At 43.5% G+C, this 16,197-nt stretch overlaps 2 protein-coding genes across 2 annotated transcripts; one reads left to right on the top strand and one right to left on the bottom strand.

The window, feature by feature from the left end:
- Nucleotides 1–884: 884 nt before the first annotated feature.
- Nucleotides 885–5,080, bottom strand: anapc10 (anaphase promoting complex subunit 10). Its single transcript, XM_086275335.1, has 6 exons — nucleotides 4,730–5,080; nucleotides 4,080–4,195; nucleotides 3,743–3,833; nucleotides 3,449–3,569; nucleotides 3,288–3,341; nucleotides 885–1,374 (listed from the first exon to the last, which is right to left on the bottom strand). The coding sequence occupies exons 2-6, from the start codon at nucleotides 4,192–4,194 to the stop codon at nucleotides 1,195–1,197; spliced, it is 561 nt and encodes a 186-aa protein (XP_086131461.1). The 5' UTR covers nucleotide 4,195; nucleotides 4,730–5,080; the 3' UTR covers nucleotides 885–1,194.
- On the top strand, nucleotides 4,881–15,261 carry abce1 (ATP-binding cassette, sub-family E (OABP), member 1). Its single transcript, XM_086275321.1, has 19 exons — nucleotides 4,881–5,057; nucleotides 6,130–6,271; nucleotides 6,355–6,440; nucleotides 6,559–6,656; nucleotides 8,075–8,192; nucleotides 8,982–9,119; nucleotides 9,208–9,277; nucleotides 9,664–9,760; nucleotides 9,883–9,972; nucleotides 10,046–10,167; nucleotides 10,294–10,418; nucleotides 10,800–10,896; nucleotides 11,265–11,324; nucleotides 11,399–11,457; nucleotides 11,698–11,808; nucleotides 12,240–12,382; nucleotides 12,808–12,930; nucleotides 13,010–13,121; nucleotides 14,868–15,261. Exons 2-19 carry the CDS (start codon nucleotides 6,169–6,171, stop codon nucleotides 14,913–14,915), a joined length of 1,800 nt encoding a protein of 599 aa, XP_086131447.1. The 5' UTR covers nucleotides 4,881–5,057; nucleotides 6,130–6,168; the 3' UTR covers nucleotides 14,916–15,261.
- The last annotated feature ends 936 nt before the right edge of the window (nucleotides 15,262–16,197 follow it).

Below are 16,197 nucleotides of genomic sequence, written 5' to 3' on the forward strand. Positions count from 1 at the left end.
TAGTGGCTATATTAATTTCTTAAAGTTCTCTCTTTCGCTTATATTTTATATAACCACACTACGGACAGACAAGCGCCTGTTTTTATGCGTTGTAGTTAGCAACAATGACAGTAACAGCATCGCGTGTCCGCTTGTTTATGTACCACATAAACCTTTCACAATAAAGCCCAAGATCCTGTTCAGACTTTTCAAAATAAACTGAATCACGTGAAAGAGCAGATTATTTACAGATGAGAAAAAGAGCCGCCAGGTGCTAAAAAATAAACCTTAGACTCAAACGTTAGAACAGGCTTTTCCCCGCAGCACGCCATGTAATAAATACTCACAAAGAAAACGGCAGCCTTTACAACTTATGTCTAAAAATGTATAGTTTCATGCATCGGTTAAAACACTGGACTCCAGGTACGCGACGCGCAGCTGGAAACACTTTCCGCAAGTCGAGCTGCCCGAGATTCACATAATTTACAGAAAATGTTTTTGTGATTTATATCGTTATCGATAGAATTCTTATATCCGGATATGAGATTTTGGTCATATCGCACAGCCCTACTCAAAGGGGCTCAAAATATGCTGAAAAGGAAGTAGATATATTAGAAACAATAAGGGTCCCAATACAGAACCTTGTGGCACACCATAGGTAAGGGAAGTGAAGGATGACCTGCACTTAGAAACCGCCACAGAAAAGTGGTGGTCAACCATATCAAAGGCCGACGTGAGGTCCAACATCAGCAGAATAGAACATTTTCCTGCATCATCAACGTATTACTGTTTTCAAACCTCATTTTCTTCAAGTAAAGCAACAACATCTGTGACTAAACCAAGAAGCATAAGACTGAGCACAGCTACAGAATCAAGTTATAGTTTTCTACACGAACACAGTCACATTCTGGATTTTTGAAACATTTATTTTTACCTTTTTATTAACAATCCACAACAGGAAACAATGTGTAGGCACAAACGTTTTTTTATACTGCGAGAGACAAAAAGGATAAATTTAGGAACCAAATTCATATCAAAGCATTCACTCTGTGTGGAAACTCATTGTTAAAGCATGTAAACCAACACTGACTGGGTCTATGACTCTGACTGAACATCTTTAAATATTCAACACTGGCAGCTTCACTGATGTTCCTCTCATTGATAATGATCCAGCTCCAGATATAAGTCTGTTGGGGTTCCTGGGTCACGTCCAGATCACCTGATGGTCCGGTACATCATAAAGTCGACCGTGGTGCATCGTGGGAACTTGCCGATCGAGCTCTCCTCCACGGGTGTGTAAACTTTGATCTGCCTCATGTGCGTGTCTCTCCCGTTCTGGTGGTTGGCCAGCACGGCGATCTGGATCATGAATGTGCTGATGGGCTCGTTTGTGCGCTGAAAAACACACAAACGCACACACACAGAGTGACCGAGCATCAAGCCACTTCTTTAAAGATACTTATAATCTGCTAATTTTAACTACAACTTTAACCACCGGGAGGCAGCGTTTTACCAGCAGGTGCTGTTCTGTTTAAGTTCAATGTTTCTGTTTTAGGTGCTCCCATTGAGAAGAATGTGCTGCTTAAATAAATATTACAGCAGCAGTCCCCAACCTTTTCTGTGCCACGGACCGGCCTTTAAGGTGTCGCAGATAAATACAACAAAATAAAAGCAGTACCATTACCAAAAAAAGAAAAAAGATTTATACATAACACATGGGAAAAGACCCATAGAAACAGAGTTAACCATAAAAACGATGAAAACCATAAATTTCACACCTGAGCCTCAACTCTCCAGTCGGTGGCCCAGAGATTGGGGAGCGCTGCATTCATTAGACTGACTCACTGCTCCATCTTGTGGTACAAACTGGTATTACATAACAGCACATGCTTTTCTTTTACATTCTGTTAATGTTGTAGTGACATTTTAAACATTTTTAACCATATTTAAACACAAGAATTTACAAAAACGTATCTCTAGCTCCCCTGAGTTGAAAAACAAACAAACAAAACACTCAAGTGTATAGTCACTGTCCAATCATAAGAGCTGTAGGTTACTGCACTTGGTGGCATGTAAAGACCCCCACAAGTCTTAGGTGGAGAAGCGCCGCCTTATTTTTTTGCATTACGTCTATTTTTGCAGGAACAGTGCTTCACAAATTTATCAGACCACCGGCCAGTGTAAGGTTTATGCCACCCTAAATGAACAGTATTTATAATTATCAAATTCACTTTTTATGTTTCTGTAATGGTTAAGTCCCCAATGTGTACAAGCAGAAGCACCCAGTGCTCATAAAACGTTCATTTTTAATGCTAATAAATAATTTTTGCTGTTATCCATGCATTTTTTTTAAATTTACTGTCTTACCAAAAACAAAGAATAAAAGTGTAAAGCACAATATTATTTTTGAATCAAGATTCCAAATTACATTTATTTGCTTGCATTCATAAAAACTTTTTTATGGTGGTCGAATGTTATGTCTGAGTTCCGGCTCAGGTTTAGGTACAAAAACATGAATTCAGTCATTTTTAATTTTGTTTGTTTGTTTACACGTTTTCTACAGAACTTCTTTGTTCTCTTGATTTTAAGATAAGATAACTCTTATTGTCATCGCACAGTCACACTTTGTACAAAAATACAGTGAAATTAGAAAACTGTTCAGCACTAAACACAACAAAACAACACAATAAACTTTAAAGTGGATAAAAAGTGCAAAGAAGGTATGAATTAACGAATGAATGGTCATTGCACAATGAACGTATAATTTTGTTATCCGCTGTACATCATCATAACCACAAACCCTTCTGAAAGCTTACTTCTACAACCTGCACCTCCTTTGAATGCCAACTACACGTCGGCTCAGCACAGACAATGAAGGCAGCGATTAAATGGTTCAGTGCTGATGTTTCCTTCTATAAAAACACTGAACAGTCGCCTGTGGAGGGAAATCTGCACACTTTCTAATCAGTAGGTGTAGTAGTTAACTGCACAGAGACTTTAGTTCCCTGACTTTGGCCATTATGGGAAAGAGTGCAAAATAAGGGCACAAATGTCTCTCTCCGTCTTTCAGTCACTGTGGCTGGGTGTCAGTATTTACATCTACACGTTTATACAGATGGTAAGCCTTCAAATGTTCCACAGTGAGTAAATGACTGGATTCTGTCCCCTGACCGAAGGCTTTACATTCAGTTACACCCTGTCGACCAGAGACAATCAGAAATGCAAACAGAGACCACAGAGCAGGATGTTACAGAGTCCTGTTTTGGTAAAATGCAGCATTTAAAGGTTGGAAAAATATTAATTCTTACCGGATTCATGAGAGAGATGTGAATCCATCCACTGGGCTCCACCATCTCTAGCTGCTGCAGAGGGGAAGAGGAGGGTCTGAGTGATTTTGAAACCTCCGGATGAAAACCAGATTATTTTTATTAATTATTTATTTTATTGAGATATATACACTAAGCTTTACCCTGATTTCTTGAAGATTGTGGAAGTTGTTGCCGACTCGCACCGAGATCTTACTCGGGGTGTAGCTCTCGTCTGACTTATAATCAGCATAAATGCACAACATCTTCACTGTCGTCCTCCTCCTTTACTCCACAGGTCACATATTAAAGAAAGTGAATTAATAACAAAGCAAAAGAGTAAGGTTCTGTCAGCAGCAGCACACACAAATAAAATTAACAACACCTTCCAGTTAAAGATAATGTACATTTTCCAGGTTTACTTTAACTTCTCTTGTACAGAAGCTGGAAAACGTTACCTGAACTGTATGTTGACCAGGTGAGGCTGCGACCCATCCGACTGCCAGTAGGTCTCCAGGTTGTCATCCCTTAGCTGATCCACTCCAAAACCTGGACACGTAGAGGGCAAACACATCAGACTAGAATTGATCCCAACGGCCTCTGAAATTGATCCAAACGTGGCAATTGTGCAGTAAGGCAAACTGCTTACTACGCTGTGGATATGCATATGAACAGCTCCAAGGAGAAAAATAACACAATTTCTGAGATTGTGTCCACTTCTGAAAGATGTTTACAGTCATCTGTTCACACAGCAGACTGTATGCAGGGGGGGGGGGTGTCTGAGGGAGTAGTTACCAGGTTTACAGGAAGAGAGGGACCACACCGCCTGGGAGCCAATCTCCCGAACCGTCCCGGTCCGCTCCAGCTGCTTCGGGTCAGCTCCAGGTGGTGTCTTGCTCGGTGTCGCCATACTTTAAAACAAAAAAACACAAGTTCAGCACACTCTGATGGAAAATCTGACGCGTTTTTCTCAAAAGGTTCATGGAGATCAGTAACCTAACACCAACGTCTATTCATGTTTTCGATATTTTAAGGTTTATTCACACTTAGTAAATACAACTTAATCAACGAAGCAAATATAACTGTATTTTAATAATAAGCTGACCATTAGGTAAAGTTCGGCTTATAAATATCACTACTGGCACCATCTATTTTAACTAGATTATAACCAGACGCAAACCTTTATGCATATTTTAAACATTTCGAGCTCTATTTCCATTTAATAGAAAATACAGAAAATGTAAGTTCTGTTTAGGAATAAGGGGACCTTTTGGTAAACTTCTTCGTCTAAATGACAAAGCTAGAGCATCCATTTCAGCTAAAATGTGACTTATTTGGGAGTTATTTATGACTAGCTAGTCGCCAGCAGCTGACACTTCTCAACTCTAAACGCTCTCAAAACCACTAAAACTCAATCTACGTCACAGTTATTGAAGCCGACTCACAGACGCGTTAGTACAGGTCTCCGGGGTGTCGTGTCAGTGCATCAGAAATACGGCTGCACGTCCAAAATAGTTTAAATCCGCTTCTATTTACACACTTCGAATCTCCCACTTTTTTGCGCCTCAGCGTCGCTTCTTATACACGTCACCAGCGCTGAGCAAGCAGTCGCATGCTAACTGCGATACTCCCGCCATCTTTCCTGCCGGCTTCCAGCCCGTGAGAGGAACACGTTGCTGGAAAAAAAACAGAAGTTTCACCCCACAGTTTTTGTCTCTAAACGTGTCTTCTCTTCTAATCCCTTCTTAACCGGGTAGCTGGAGCCGGATAAGGGTGAGTTTGCGTACTCATCGCCCTGGATTTTATTGCTTTTGACGTTTTTATTGCCACGGAAACGAGCAGATGTCAGGCTGCTGGGCCTCCGCTGCTAATATCGTGAAGCTAGCCGTTAGCATTCTCCAATGAACATCCTAAACTTCGTTTCCACCGGACAAGCGTCTCTTTATAATTGGTCCGTTATCCAGTGTAATTGTATGGTTACAGCTTGTTGGGAGTCAGTCAGTGTGGTTTCCCCTGTTTGCTCGTATTGCTGAGAGACGGGCCCTGAAAATATTGCGTTTTCTTTTAACGACAGGATCATGCGCCAAATTCCATTCGTAAATCTCCCAAGTTATGATGTTTCACATCACTCACCGTAGCAGACAGTCATGAGATTATAATTCCAAGACATTTTTAAAGTGTTTATGGGTAGTTTATTAATTCGGCATATGTATGCACCACAGAACAGCACGTTATTGGAGGAGAAATCCCTAGTTTGAAGCTCGTCGCCACCGCCCGTCATGCTAGAATACAGCTAGTTAAAATAATTAATATTATGAGTTAAATTAATGCCGAACTAAAAAGAAAGTTGGGCACAGATTGTTTAAATGAGTTGAAGCGGGTGTTTCCAGACACATGCGTATAGACGTGAAGCAACGATGAAAGGGCAGAATTTTAAATGGACCCTGGTGTGGCTCGCTCTTCCTTTACAAAAGACTGCAAAGCTCAAATGGGCCCGACTCCTGGGGGCCTAGATACGCACACACCAGACCAGGATCAGAATTAAAGACAGCAGGTATTAAATGCAGCCAGAGGCTGGTTTAGGCAGGAGATTTGCAGCACTCTATTGTTGAATAAAAAGAGCGTTTGTTCAGAAGCGAATGTGTTGTTTCAGCAGAGTTAACATTGTGCATGTGGACGCAGGTTTGACCCCGACTGCTGCACTCTACATTTAGAGACTTTTTGGATGGTTTTGGGCAGCTGCATGCTAATCATGACTCAGTTTATAAATTGTTCCTGTTTCTCTTTGTATGTTTAATCACATTTTCTCAAAACCAGCTCCTCAGATATCAATTTGTTTCTCCAGCTCCACAGGTGCTAACGTCCATCATTCCCGCCCTCAATCATGGCGGATAAGAACACCAGGATCGCCATCGTCAACCATGACAAATGCAAACCTAAGAAATGCCGTCAGGAGTGCAAGAAGAGCTGCCCGGTCGTCCGTATGGGTGAGTGTGGAGATGATCGCACCGACGGCACAAACTAGAGTGAGAGAGAAATGTGTCTAAATGTGAACCGTGTGTGTCTTCAGGTAAACTGTGTATTGAGGTGACTCCACAGAGTAAGATAGCGTGGATCTCAGAGTCTCTGTGCATAGGCTGTGGCATCTGCGTCAAGGTAATCTTGGCGCCTGAATATCTAGCAGGAAATGATCTTTTCAGACTGCTTTTAGTCACAACGTTTAAACTATTAAGAGTGTGTTTGAAGTTTGTTTCGTGACTTTTTCTCCTTGCAGAAATGTCCGTTTGGAGCACTGTCGATCGTCAACCTTCCCAGCAACCTGGAGAAGGAAACCACACACAGATACTGCGCCAACTCCTTCAAACTGCACCGGTACGGCGATAAACCTCCAGTCTGTTTACCTTCACTTCACAGCTGAGCAGTGTTTCCTCTGACATGTTACAAAAACCTCGGGAAACAGGTCGGAATTAAGTTCCAGCGTAGCTGTTATTCTTGGATCGCTCCTTTAGTTCTGATCACCTCCACCATGTGCTATGATTCTAATTTTAGTTAACACTGGTTAATAGATAGTGCTTTCAGTTTTTGTTTGGAGGGTCCACAGATTCTCAGCCTGGAGGCTGCACATCAGGTCAGGTGTGGTTTTGCAGCACTGTCCAACACGGACTTCTGTTGGAACATCTCGCGGGATCTGAGGAGAAACAGGTTGTTTTGTTCACACAAATAAAAGAATCTCCCTGTGACTTTACTACTCCATGGAGATGAAATCAAAAGTGAAGATCGCTCTTTTGATTTCCTGGAGGAGATTTAGGATCCGTGAAAGGGGATCGAGCTCCACGTGATGATCTCAACAGCAAACAGAAGTTTACGTCCACTCAGGTCTACAACCCTGTGAGTGTTCTTCTCACTTGATGCCCTCTGGGTGGAAGCTGGACTCCTCAACTGAGAACCTGCTACTGCTCATAGCTGGAGAGCCAGCTCTGATGATCCAGACAAGTTGATGCTCATTCTCCGTACAACAAGAGGACCTTTAAAAAGTGAGAGGTTGACCTTGGAGGGGAGAATAATAAAAATAATGTTTCAACTGTTAATGATTTTTATGCTTTAAATAAAAGCAATAATCAGCTGCCTCTCCACTGAGGTCCTAACCCAGGGCTGTGATGGTGCTGTCCGAGTCGGTACGACCACCGTACTCTGAATATACTCTGTTGCAGACGCGAACAGCTGGACAGCCGCTGTCCATGTAGTCATTCCTGAGAAGTTGTTGCGTGGTCACTGAAACAGCGGCATTCAAACCTCCGCACAGACCCTCGTCTTAACCGTCTGATGATGACATTTACGTCATTTTATGTAAGCGGACCCTAACGGGCTCATGGAGCTGGACAGAGTAATTCCTGATTAAAGAGAGGCAGCTGAATGACATCGAGGATCGTCACATCATGACAGGAAGCACAGCTCTAGTTCAATACCAGCAATTGGACTTTCAAAATAAAAGCATGGGACGTGACTAATCAGTCTTCAAGTCTCTGAAGTGCACAAACATACCCAGGTAGCCCATCTATGTAAAGAAACACTGCTAAGACTTTGTGTTTAAGTAAGAGCTTATTATTATTATTATTATTGCTCAGCAATGAAGTCATTTTAGAACCATGGCAGCAAAGAAAAGCTGTCAAACCAAAGCAGAAACGCCTGAAAGGAAAGCTGACACTAAATGATGGAATTATTTGATTATTAGCTTATGTTAAAGTCTGTTATGGTGGGTCAAGATGTTTATAGTGTGTGTGTGTGTGCAGGCTGCCTATCCCCCGGCCCGGTGAGGTTTTGGGGCTGGTGGGGACCAACGGTATCGGCAAGTCCACAGCTCTGAAAATTCTGGCCGGAAAACAGAAACCAAACCTGGGGAAGTTTGATGTGAGTGTTCACACGACACACACACACACACACACACACACACACACACACACACACAGGCCAGCAGTCATGTTGCTGCTGGCCTGAGAAGATAATGTTTGGGTGGAGTTGCCATTTTTGGTTTGCTGGCCATCAGTTTAGCAACAGGAAAAGATTATGGTGTGGCTCCACCGACCGGTCGGGTAACTTTATCACATGCTCTTCTCACTGCTAACGATGGTTGAGATCTTTAGCCAAAGCCAAAAGGAAATTCTTGACTAGGTTCTAAAGTTCCATTTAAAAACAAAACTCCTCCCTTGTAATTCAGTTTGACTCATTTACTCATGTTGTTCAGCTCATTCATTGTAAACCCACAACTTACTGATACTTTTCTGGAATTTTTGCACTTTTGTTATTAATTTTCTTTAAGTATCCTTACAAATCCCATATTTCCTGTTAGTAAAGTAGAACAATTTGCACATCTGTTCCATAAGACAGATGTGTTGCAAGGAACAGAATTCAGGGACATTTACACAGTAAACCTTTTTGCTTGAAAAGCTACGAACAGATTAACTTGTGCAGGACAACACACCAAGTTATGGTTACATGGACTCTGTCAGCCCAGCTTTGCATGATTCACATTCAAAGTAATGCTTCTTTTTCTTATACTAGGCCTCAGTGCAGACACTCAGTTCATCATCCTGGATCTGATACAGACCCCAGAGTTTTTCACCCTCAGGGATCATTTCCACACATTGACCTCGTTGTCAGAAGCTTTGTGTTTTAATGATCCGTACTTTGAAATCCCAGAATCCTCCAGACTGGCAGGAGATCCTGACCTACTTCAGAGGGTCCGAGCTGCAGAACTACTTCACCAAAATCCTGGAGGACGATCTGCGGGCCATCGTGAAGCCGCAGTACGTCGACCAGATCCCAAAGACCGTCAAGGTTCCCGACTTTTCCTTGAATATATCGTTCCTGTTGGCATGGGCGTTCACTCTGATGGCCGGTTGTAATTCTTCGTCTCCACCTACAGGGGTCAGTAGGGGCCATCCTGAGCAGGAAAGATGACACAGACACGCAGGACCTTGTCTGCCAACAACTTGGTACACACACACACACACACACACACTCTCTCTTAATTACAAGCTGAAGAACCTTCATGTGGAAGCGTTTACACGCCGACTGTAAACAGTTTAGTGCCGTTATGAACAAACACAGTCGTGTGTTAGTATTTTTAGGTTGATACACACTATTTACTCTTGTGAGGACCATGTGACACATCACAGTTCATTGGAACAGAGTTATTTCATGGGTCATATTTAAAGAAAGCGTGTGTCTCCGTGTGGAGCTGATAAACCAGTTTGTGTGCAGAAACTATTCCTATTCTTAAAATAAGCGTTTAATCCCAGGGATCTTCCCCCTGTTTTGGATTTTTTTTAATGTTGCGTATAAACAACATTTCTAATTGCATCTCTGTGTTTGTCTGCAGATCTGAGTCACCTGCGGGAGAGGAACGTGGAGGATCTGTCCGGAGGAGAGCTGCAGAGGTTCGCCTGTGCTGTCGTCTGCATCCAGAGAGCTGACATGTGAGGAAACAGCCCGAAAGCTTATTTATTTAATATTTAACAAACGTATTGTTTTGTCTGTGAGCTGAGAGCCGAGCTCGCAGACTGACCGCCGTCCTCTTGTTTCTGCTCTTCTGCTGCAGTTTCATGTTTGACGAGCCGTCCAGTTACCTGGATGTTAAACAGAGGCTGAAGGCCGCCATCACCATCCGCTCACTCATCACCCCCGACAGGTTTGTCACTTCAAAGCTTCGGTTTGATCCCTGGAGGTGCACCGCCGCTCTTAAACGTGATGTTGCGTTGCAGGTACATCATCGTGGTGGAGCACGATCTGAGCGTGCTGGACTACCTGTCGGACTTCATCTGCTGTCTGTACGGAGTGCCGAGCGCCTATGGAGTCGTTACCATGCCCTTCAGCGTCAGAGAGGGTAAAAACGTTATTGCACCACACCTCTGTAAAAGTGTGAAGAAACAAGTGGTGGTATTTGTCCTTAATATCACTGTCGCTAAGTGGACCCAAAGCATGTCCTGATCTTCCTGCATCCTTCCTCCAGGTATCAACATCTTCCTGGACGGTTACGTCCCCACGGAGAATCTCAGGTTTCGTGAGACGTCGCTGGTCTTCAAGGTGGCCGAGACGGCCAATGAGGAGGAGGTGAAGAGACTCAGGCATTACCAGGTCAGTTTATGTGCCTAATCTGAATCACTGCTCATTTGCTTTGGCTCGTTGTTTTCTTTTTGTTTTTCTTCCCCTACCACTTTCATTTCCTGTCACGTTTTTCTTTTCAAAATAAAAGCTTCGTCACACGGGGCTGTAGTTCTATCTGCCGATTCCTTTTCTTTCTTGAGCTTTTTCGATCTTGTGGGTTTAGAAATGTCGTCATTAACCCTTTAAAGCTCACCACAGGACCAACTCCGTTCATTATTGAGATACACAAATTTTTATGAAGTGCAAGAAAATGAAAATAAATATTGTTTTGCACAATTTGCAAAAAAGCAGCATAAGAAAATGAGCCGAGTTGCTTCTTTGTTGAATGTTTGATTGTTTGTTGTTGTTCAGTATCCGGACATGTCGAAGACGATGGGCGAGTTCACGCTGGACATCAAAGGAGGAGAGTTTACAGACTCTGAGATCATGGTGATGCTGGGAGAGAATGGTGAGCTGCGCTGAGGGTTTTAGTCTAAATCTCTGTGGTCAAGGTTTAAAAATGGTTTTAAATTGAACTTTTCAGATGTTTCATTCAGAAGCAGCTTTGGAGGCCGTCACACATTTTATCATTTCCAAGCCAATTTAAAAAAATCTAATTTAAAGGGTGTGAACCTGTAATTTTTCTTAGTCAGTTATTTAATTTCAGAGAAGAAAAGTTGCAAAATATGAAAAATCTCGTAGCTCAGACGAGCTCATTTAAAATGGCACTAAAGGAAAATAATAAAAATATGGATCATCTTGTTTCCTCTGACTGTTTCCCACAAAAATGGAAAAGCTGACACGTGCACGTCTGAAAGTGTGTATGTGTGTTTCCAGGCACAGGGAAGACGACCTTCATCAGGATGTTGGCCGGTGGGCTCAGGCCTGACGGAGGAGGTGAGTCTCTCTCTCTCTCAGATGAAGCCAGATTAAACCGGACGCACCCACTGACCCTGAGCTCTGTCTTTCAGGCGAGATTCCCATCCTGAACGTCAGCTACAAGCCTCAGACCATCAGCCCCAAGTTCAAGGTCAGCTCTCGTTTTCTAACCGCGGACCCATGACAGGATCATCCATCCGTCTGTTTCACAGCTTTCAGCCTGCTGATTGATTTTAGCCAGCAAACTGAATTTACAGAAATCCAGGGTTCAGAGTCCAAAAAGTTTAAATAAAGTTGAAGCAGACTTTTACCATTGTTCATATCATGAAAACCAATCTGCAGCGACCAAGGTCCGGACTCTGATGGAGTCGAGTGTGTTTTACGTTTTCAGGGCAGCGTCCGAGCTCTGCTGCACGAGAAGATCAGAGACGCCTACACGCACCCGCAGTTCATCACCGACGTCATGAAGCCGATGCAGATCGAGAGCATCATCGACCAGGATGTAAGAGAGAGACAAACAATTAGCGGCCCTCTAATTAACCTAATGCTAGCCTAGCCGCTTACCCTAACCATCAGCCTCACTGTAACCCTGACACTAAAACCACATTTGGAGTCTCAAAAATGCCCTCGAACTCGCGAGGACAGGCCCTTTGTCCTCATAAGTGACCACAAGTAGAGTAACGTTGTAATTTTTGATCCCCGCAAAGATGTCTAAAGAGGTACACACAAACACACTAACCTGATCTTTGTCCTGGATAAGGCGCCGATCCATCTTTTTCCATTTTATTTTGTTACTTGTGTGTCATCAGACTCAATTTAAACATAATTAAAATAAAATGTAAGGAGACTTTTTGAGCCGACTGGAGGGTAGAAAGCGTTTTCTAATGAGATACGATGAAGACGGGGTGATGAAGCTGCCTGCTCCGCCCACAGGTGCAGAACCTGTCTGGAGGTGAGCTGCAGAGAGTCGCCCTCACACTCTGTTTGGGAAAACCGGCCGACGTGTACCTCATCGACGAGCCCTCTGCCTACCTGGACTCCGAGCAGCGATTGATGGCCGCCAGAGTCATCAAGAGGTATGCGCTCCTCTCCCTGCTCCTCAAGCAGCTCCCTTCCTGTTTATCCTCAAACACAAGCGTCAACGAATCCACAGCGAGCGGCTTAAAACTCAGGATTTCTTTTCAGTTTTACTTTGATACAAAGTCAGACGAGAGCGCGTCTTAATAATCATATTTCAGGTAATCTCCTCGTTTCAGCTTCATTCTTGGACTCTGTGAGTAGCTTTGCATGATTTACAGCTCAACAGTATTTTTGTTATTTGAATGGTTAATCTTTGCAGCGGTGGAAGATGGTAAGAAGTGTCTGTCATGTCTCAAAATATGTAATTAAGAAGGAGAACTTCCACATTGGATGACCTGAAACGGTCTAATTAGAAGGCCTCGTTGTTGTCGTGTGTCTCTGCCCGTGTGTGGCGCTGTTGTGACACGTCTTTTATTCGCAGGTACATCCTCCACGCCAAGAAGACAGCATTCGTGGTGGAGCACGACTTCATCATGGCGACCTACCTGGCCGACAGAGTCATCGTGTTTGACGGGCTTCCCTCCAAGAAGACTTCAGCCAACACGTAAGATGAACCGTCGAGTCTAAGCTGCTTCGTCAGCTCGCCGGCCACCGCCACGGTAACGTGATGTTTGTTTTTTCAGGCCTCAGGGTCTGCTGGCTGGGATGAATCGCTTCCTGTCGCTGCTGGAGATCACATTCAGGAGAGATCCGAACAATTTCAGGCCGAGGATCAACAAACTCAACTCCATCAAGGTAACGCCACGACCCAACCTCCATGTTTATTTGAATCTTTATTTAAACACACTGACCGTCACACACGGACGGACTCTTGACACGAAAATGCAGCACTGAACTAATAATATTAAAAAGTAACTTCTGGGTGTGGTTTCAGCCAGTCGTGCATTTCCTGATTTTGGTAACCTGTCACAGGTGCCGCTGCAGCCAGTTTGCTGACGCAGTTTATGATTGTAGTTGTTTTTATCGGCGCTTTAGTGACGTCAGTGCAGACGCTCAATGATCGTACTGAGGGGCACCAGTGTGAGGCTTCTCCTCCTCCTCCGGGGTGATGTGGAGGTTTTATGTCAGTGGTGACACATGACGAGTCCTCGCCCGTCAACACCGGTATAAATGATACAGAGCTGTAGTGATTTCATCGTGACCTGTGCCCTGCCTCACAGGTGTCAGGGATGCACAGAGCTCCACACAGCAGAGTCCAGCTGTGATTGGTGCCGTGCTTCAGCCAGGCGGAAATCAGTTTTCTTCAGATCTGAGAGTCTTACATGACAAAGATGCAGCGGGTAGATCCATAAACTCTATTTATTTTGATTTACAACATTCCTGATTCAACCCAAAGGATGTTTCTTTAAAGCTGATCTAACAAATAAAACTCATTTGTTAAAAAATAAATCAAAGAAACTAAAATACAAATCTAAACCAGTACACTATAGAGAGGGAAAGCATTATTATATATTATAAATATATTTTTAATGAATATATTTAGGTTCAGGCTCATTTCCAGCTCCATGTTTTTATTTCTTGGAGACCATTAGCTTTTCAGGTCAAAAGAATCCTAATTTATCTTGGTTGCACATACTCATGCTGCAGTGTGATTTGCTGTGTTTTAGTCCATTGTTGCCAGGCAACAGGATGACATATGTCATGCATAACAAGTTTTGTATCAACAAGTTTTGTTGAAATTAAACCGATGCGATGCTGTTATAAAGTGTTGCGGTGCATAAATACTCCAAATGGGTCATTTTAGCCCACTGGAAGGTGGTTGCTAGGCAACAGGATGACATATGTGATAAAGATGAAGCTGCGTACACGCTGGAAGCGACAGGGCGACCAGAGATCATAAAGTCAGTGACTTTCGACGAAATAACAGCTGGTGCAACGAGGAGGGTGGGAACCAAAATAGACTTGACTCAACTTACAGGCGAGCCAATGAGAGCGAAGAACACCGCTGACCGACATACAACCTGGTAGTAAAAGTGTTAGAGAGTTACCTAGGCAACTGGACCCTGGAATGTTCTCAGGCAATCAGTTGCCGGCTTCAAGGCGACGTGCAAGTTTGCAGAGACTGAGGACTTTTAGCTCCGCCCCTTCAAGCAAACGTTTTTTACGATTCACTGTTTTTGCCCAAAGCCTTGGATTTGAGCAGATGGTTCTAATCTCTTGACCCGCTCAGAGGCATTTAGTATTTTCTCTTAATCTGTTCAAACCCGAGGAAGCATCACAGTGCTCCTCCGGTTTCACTGAAGGCTCTTCTACCGTTACATGTGATCACTTAAGAGCTTTTACTGTGCTGAGCTGCAGTCGTCCACTCAGCTGTGGGGTTATTTAGAGATAATAATTAGAAAGTGTAGCCCTCCCAGCATTATATATGCTGCTGCACTACATGGAAATCTTTATGTAGGGGGGTAGACAGAAAAATCCAAACGGTGATGTCAGTGAGGAGGAATCAGTCCGACCTTTGACCTCTGCCTCATCTCTCTGCAGGACACGGAACAGAAGAAGAGTGGGAACTATTTCTTCCTGGACGACTAAGACCCACCTGACCAAAGGCGACTACCCAGCCGCATCTTGGAGCCGGCGCACGCTCAAGCGTTATAACCTCAACATTTCATGGCCGGCCTGCCAAACAGCAGACATATTAAAACTTTAAATAAAAAAACATTTAAGAAAAACAAAGAAACATCAGCCTATATGTACCGGACTGCATTCAATAGCAAGCAATGTTGTGAAGTGTTTAAAAATAAAGTGCATTGCGTTGTGTGTGTGTGTGTGTGCGTGCGTCAGGCTGAACACGCTCGGCTGAATTCAGAGGCAGCGAGAATATTTTAACACCCGTACATTTACAATCAGAATAAACTGATGCTTCCTGAACCAGGAATGCTCCGTGTGTGTCTTTGTAAACACCTTACAGACTCGAGGCTAACACAACTCAAGTTTTATTCACAAAAAAGATAAAGACCCTACAACAACACAGAGGAAACCCCCACAATCATATCACCACACACGCTTTGTGACAATGGGAAGGAAAAACTCTCTTTTAACAGGAAGAGACCAGCAGGCTTGGGGAGGGACAGCCATCTGCTGTGACCATTTGGGGGTGAGGAGCGGAACAGAGAGTGACAACTATTCAGACTGTGCTAGACACCCACACGCAATTTAGATTCACTAGTTAACCAAACCAGTCACTGCAAGTGTTTAGACTGGAAGTAAACCAGAGTAACCAGACACACCCCAGGATTTGAGCCTTGTTGGTGTGAGGCAGCAGTGCTAACTGCAGACACCTAGGAGCTGAAATATGGTTTAAAAGCATTTTCATGAACTCTACACCCTTTAGATCAGAGGTGATCAATTCTACAAAGGGGCCACATGAGAAGCTGGGACTGTTGTGGAGGGCCTCACCAATAAGTTTTTTGTTTTTTTGATAGTTGCAATTTACGGACGTTCCCTAAACACATCACGTTTTAGTCACGGAGAAAGGGCAGCTATAAATAAACAACTAGTGTATGCCTGTTACTGCACATGGTGTGCAGAGACCGTCATGTTTGTTTCATGTTAACCGGATGATGTTATGATACATATCATCCTGCTTCCACTGGGTGGCGCTGTAACTGTGACCTGTTATTGGCATGTTGAGCTCTCCAGAGTAGAGATTAAACAATGTGTGGGGTTATTTCAGCGTTTATTGTGACGGCATGCAGTCAGTGGCCTCAGGGTGGATTCAAAGCAGGCCTCTGAGTTAGCCTTGTGGCAGACAGAGAAAAGGAAATGGTAATGTTTGCGGTGACTTCCTCCTTGACTTATCACTGTCACAAGA

The sequence above is a fragment of the Aulonocara sp. 'chitande type north' Nkhata Bay genome, linkage group LG3 (assembly GCF_057382095.1).
Source record: "Aulonocara sp. 'chitande type north' Nkhata Bay isolate Kocher_YH1m ecotype deep benthic linkage group LG3, A_spYH_male_GT1.1, whole genome shotgun sequence".
Classification (NCBI taxonomy): domain Eukaryota; kingdom Metazoa; phylum Chordata; class Actinopteri; order Cichliformes; family Cichlidae; genus Aulonocara; species Aulonocara sp. 'chitande type north' Nkhata Bay.

Bases quoted from the DNA above. Each gene is read 5' to 3' on its own strand.
- anapc10 (XM_086275335.1), bottom strand. From the start codon at position 4,194: ATGGCGACACCGAGCAAGACACCACCTGGAGCTGACCCGAAGCAGCTG. The intron at 3,834-4,079 runs GTAACTACTCCC...CTACGTGTCCAG, and splicing joins CCTCTCTTCCTGTAAACCTG to GTTTTGGAGTGGATCAGCTA. The intron at 3,342-3,448 runs GTAAAGCTTAGT...TCCCCTCTGCAG, and splicing joins ACAATCTTCAAGAAATCAGG to CAGCTAGAGATGGTGGAGCC.
- abce1 (XM_086275321.1), top strand. From the start codon at position 6,169: ATGGCGGATAAGAACACCAGGATCGCCATCGTCAACCATGACAAATGC. The intron at 6,657-8,074 runs GTACGGCGATAA...GTGTGTGTGCAG, and splicing joins AACTCCTTCAAACTGCACCG to GCTGCCTATCCCCCGGCCCG. The intron at 12,383-12,807 runs GTATGCGCTCCT...TTTTATTCGCAG, and splicing joins GCCGCCAGAGTCATCAAGAG to GTACATCCTCCACGCCAAGA.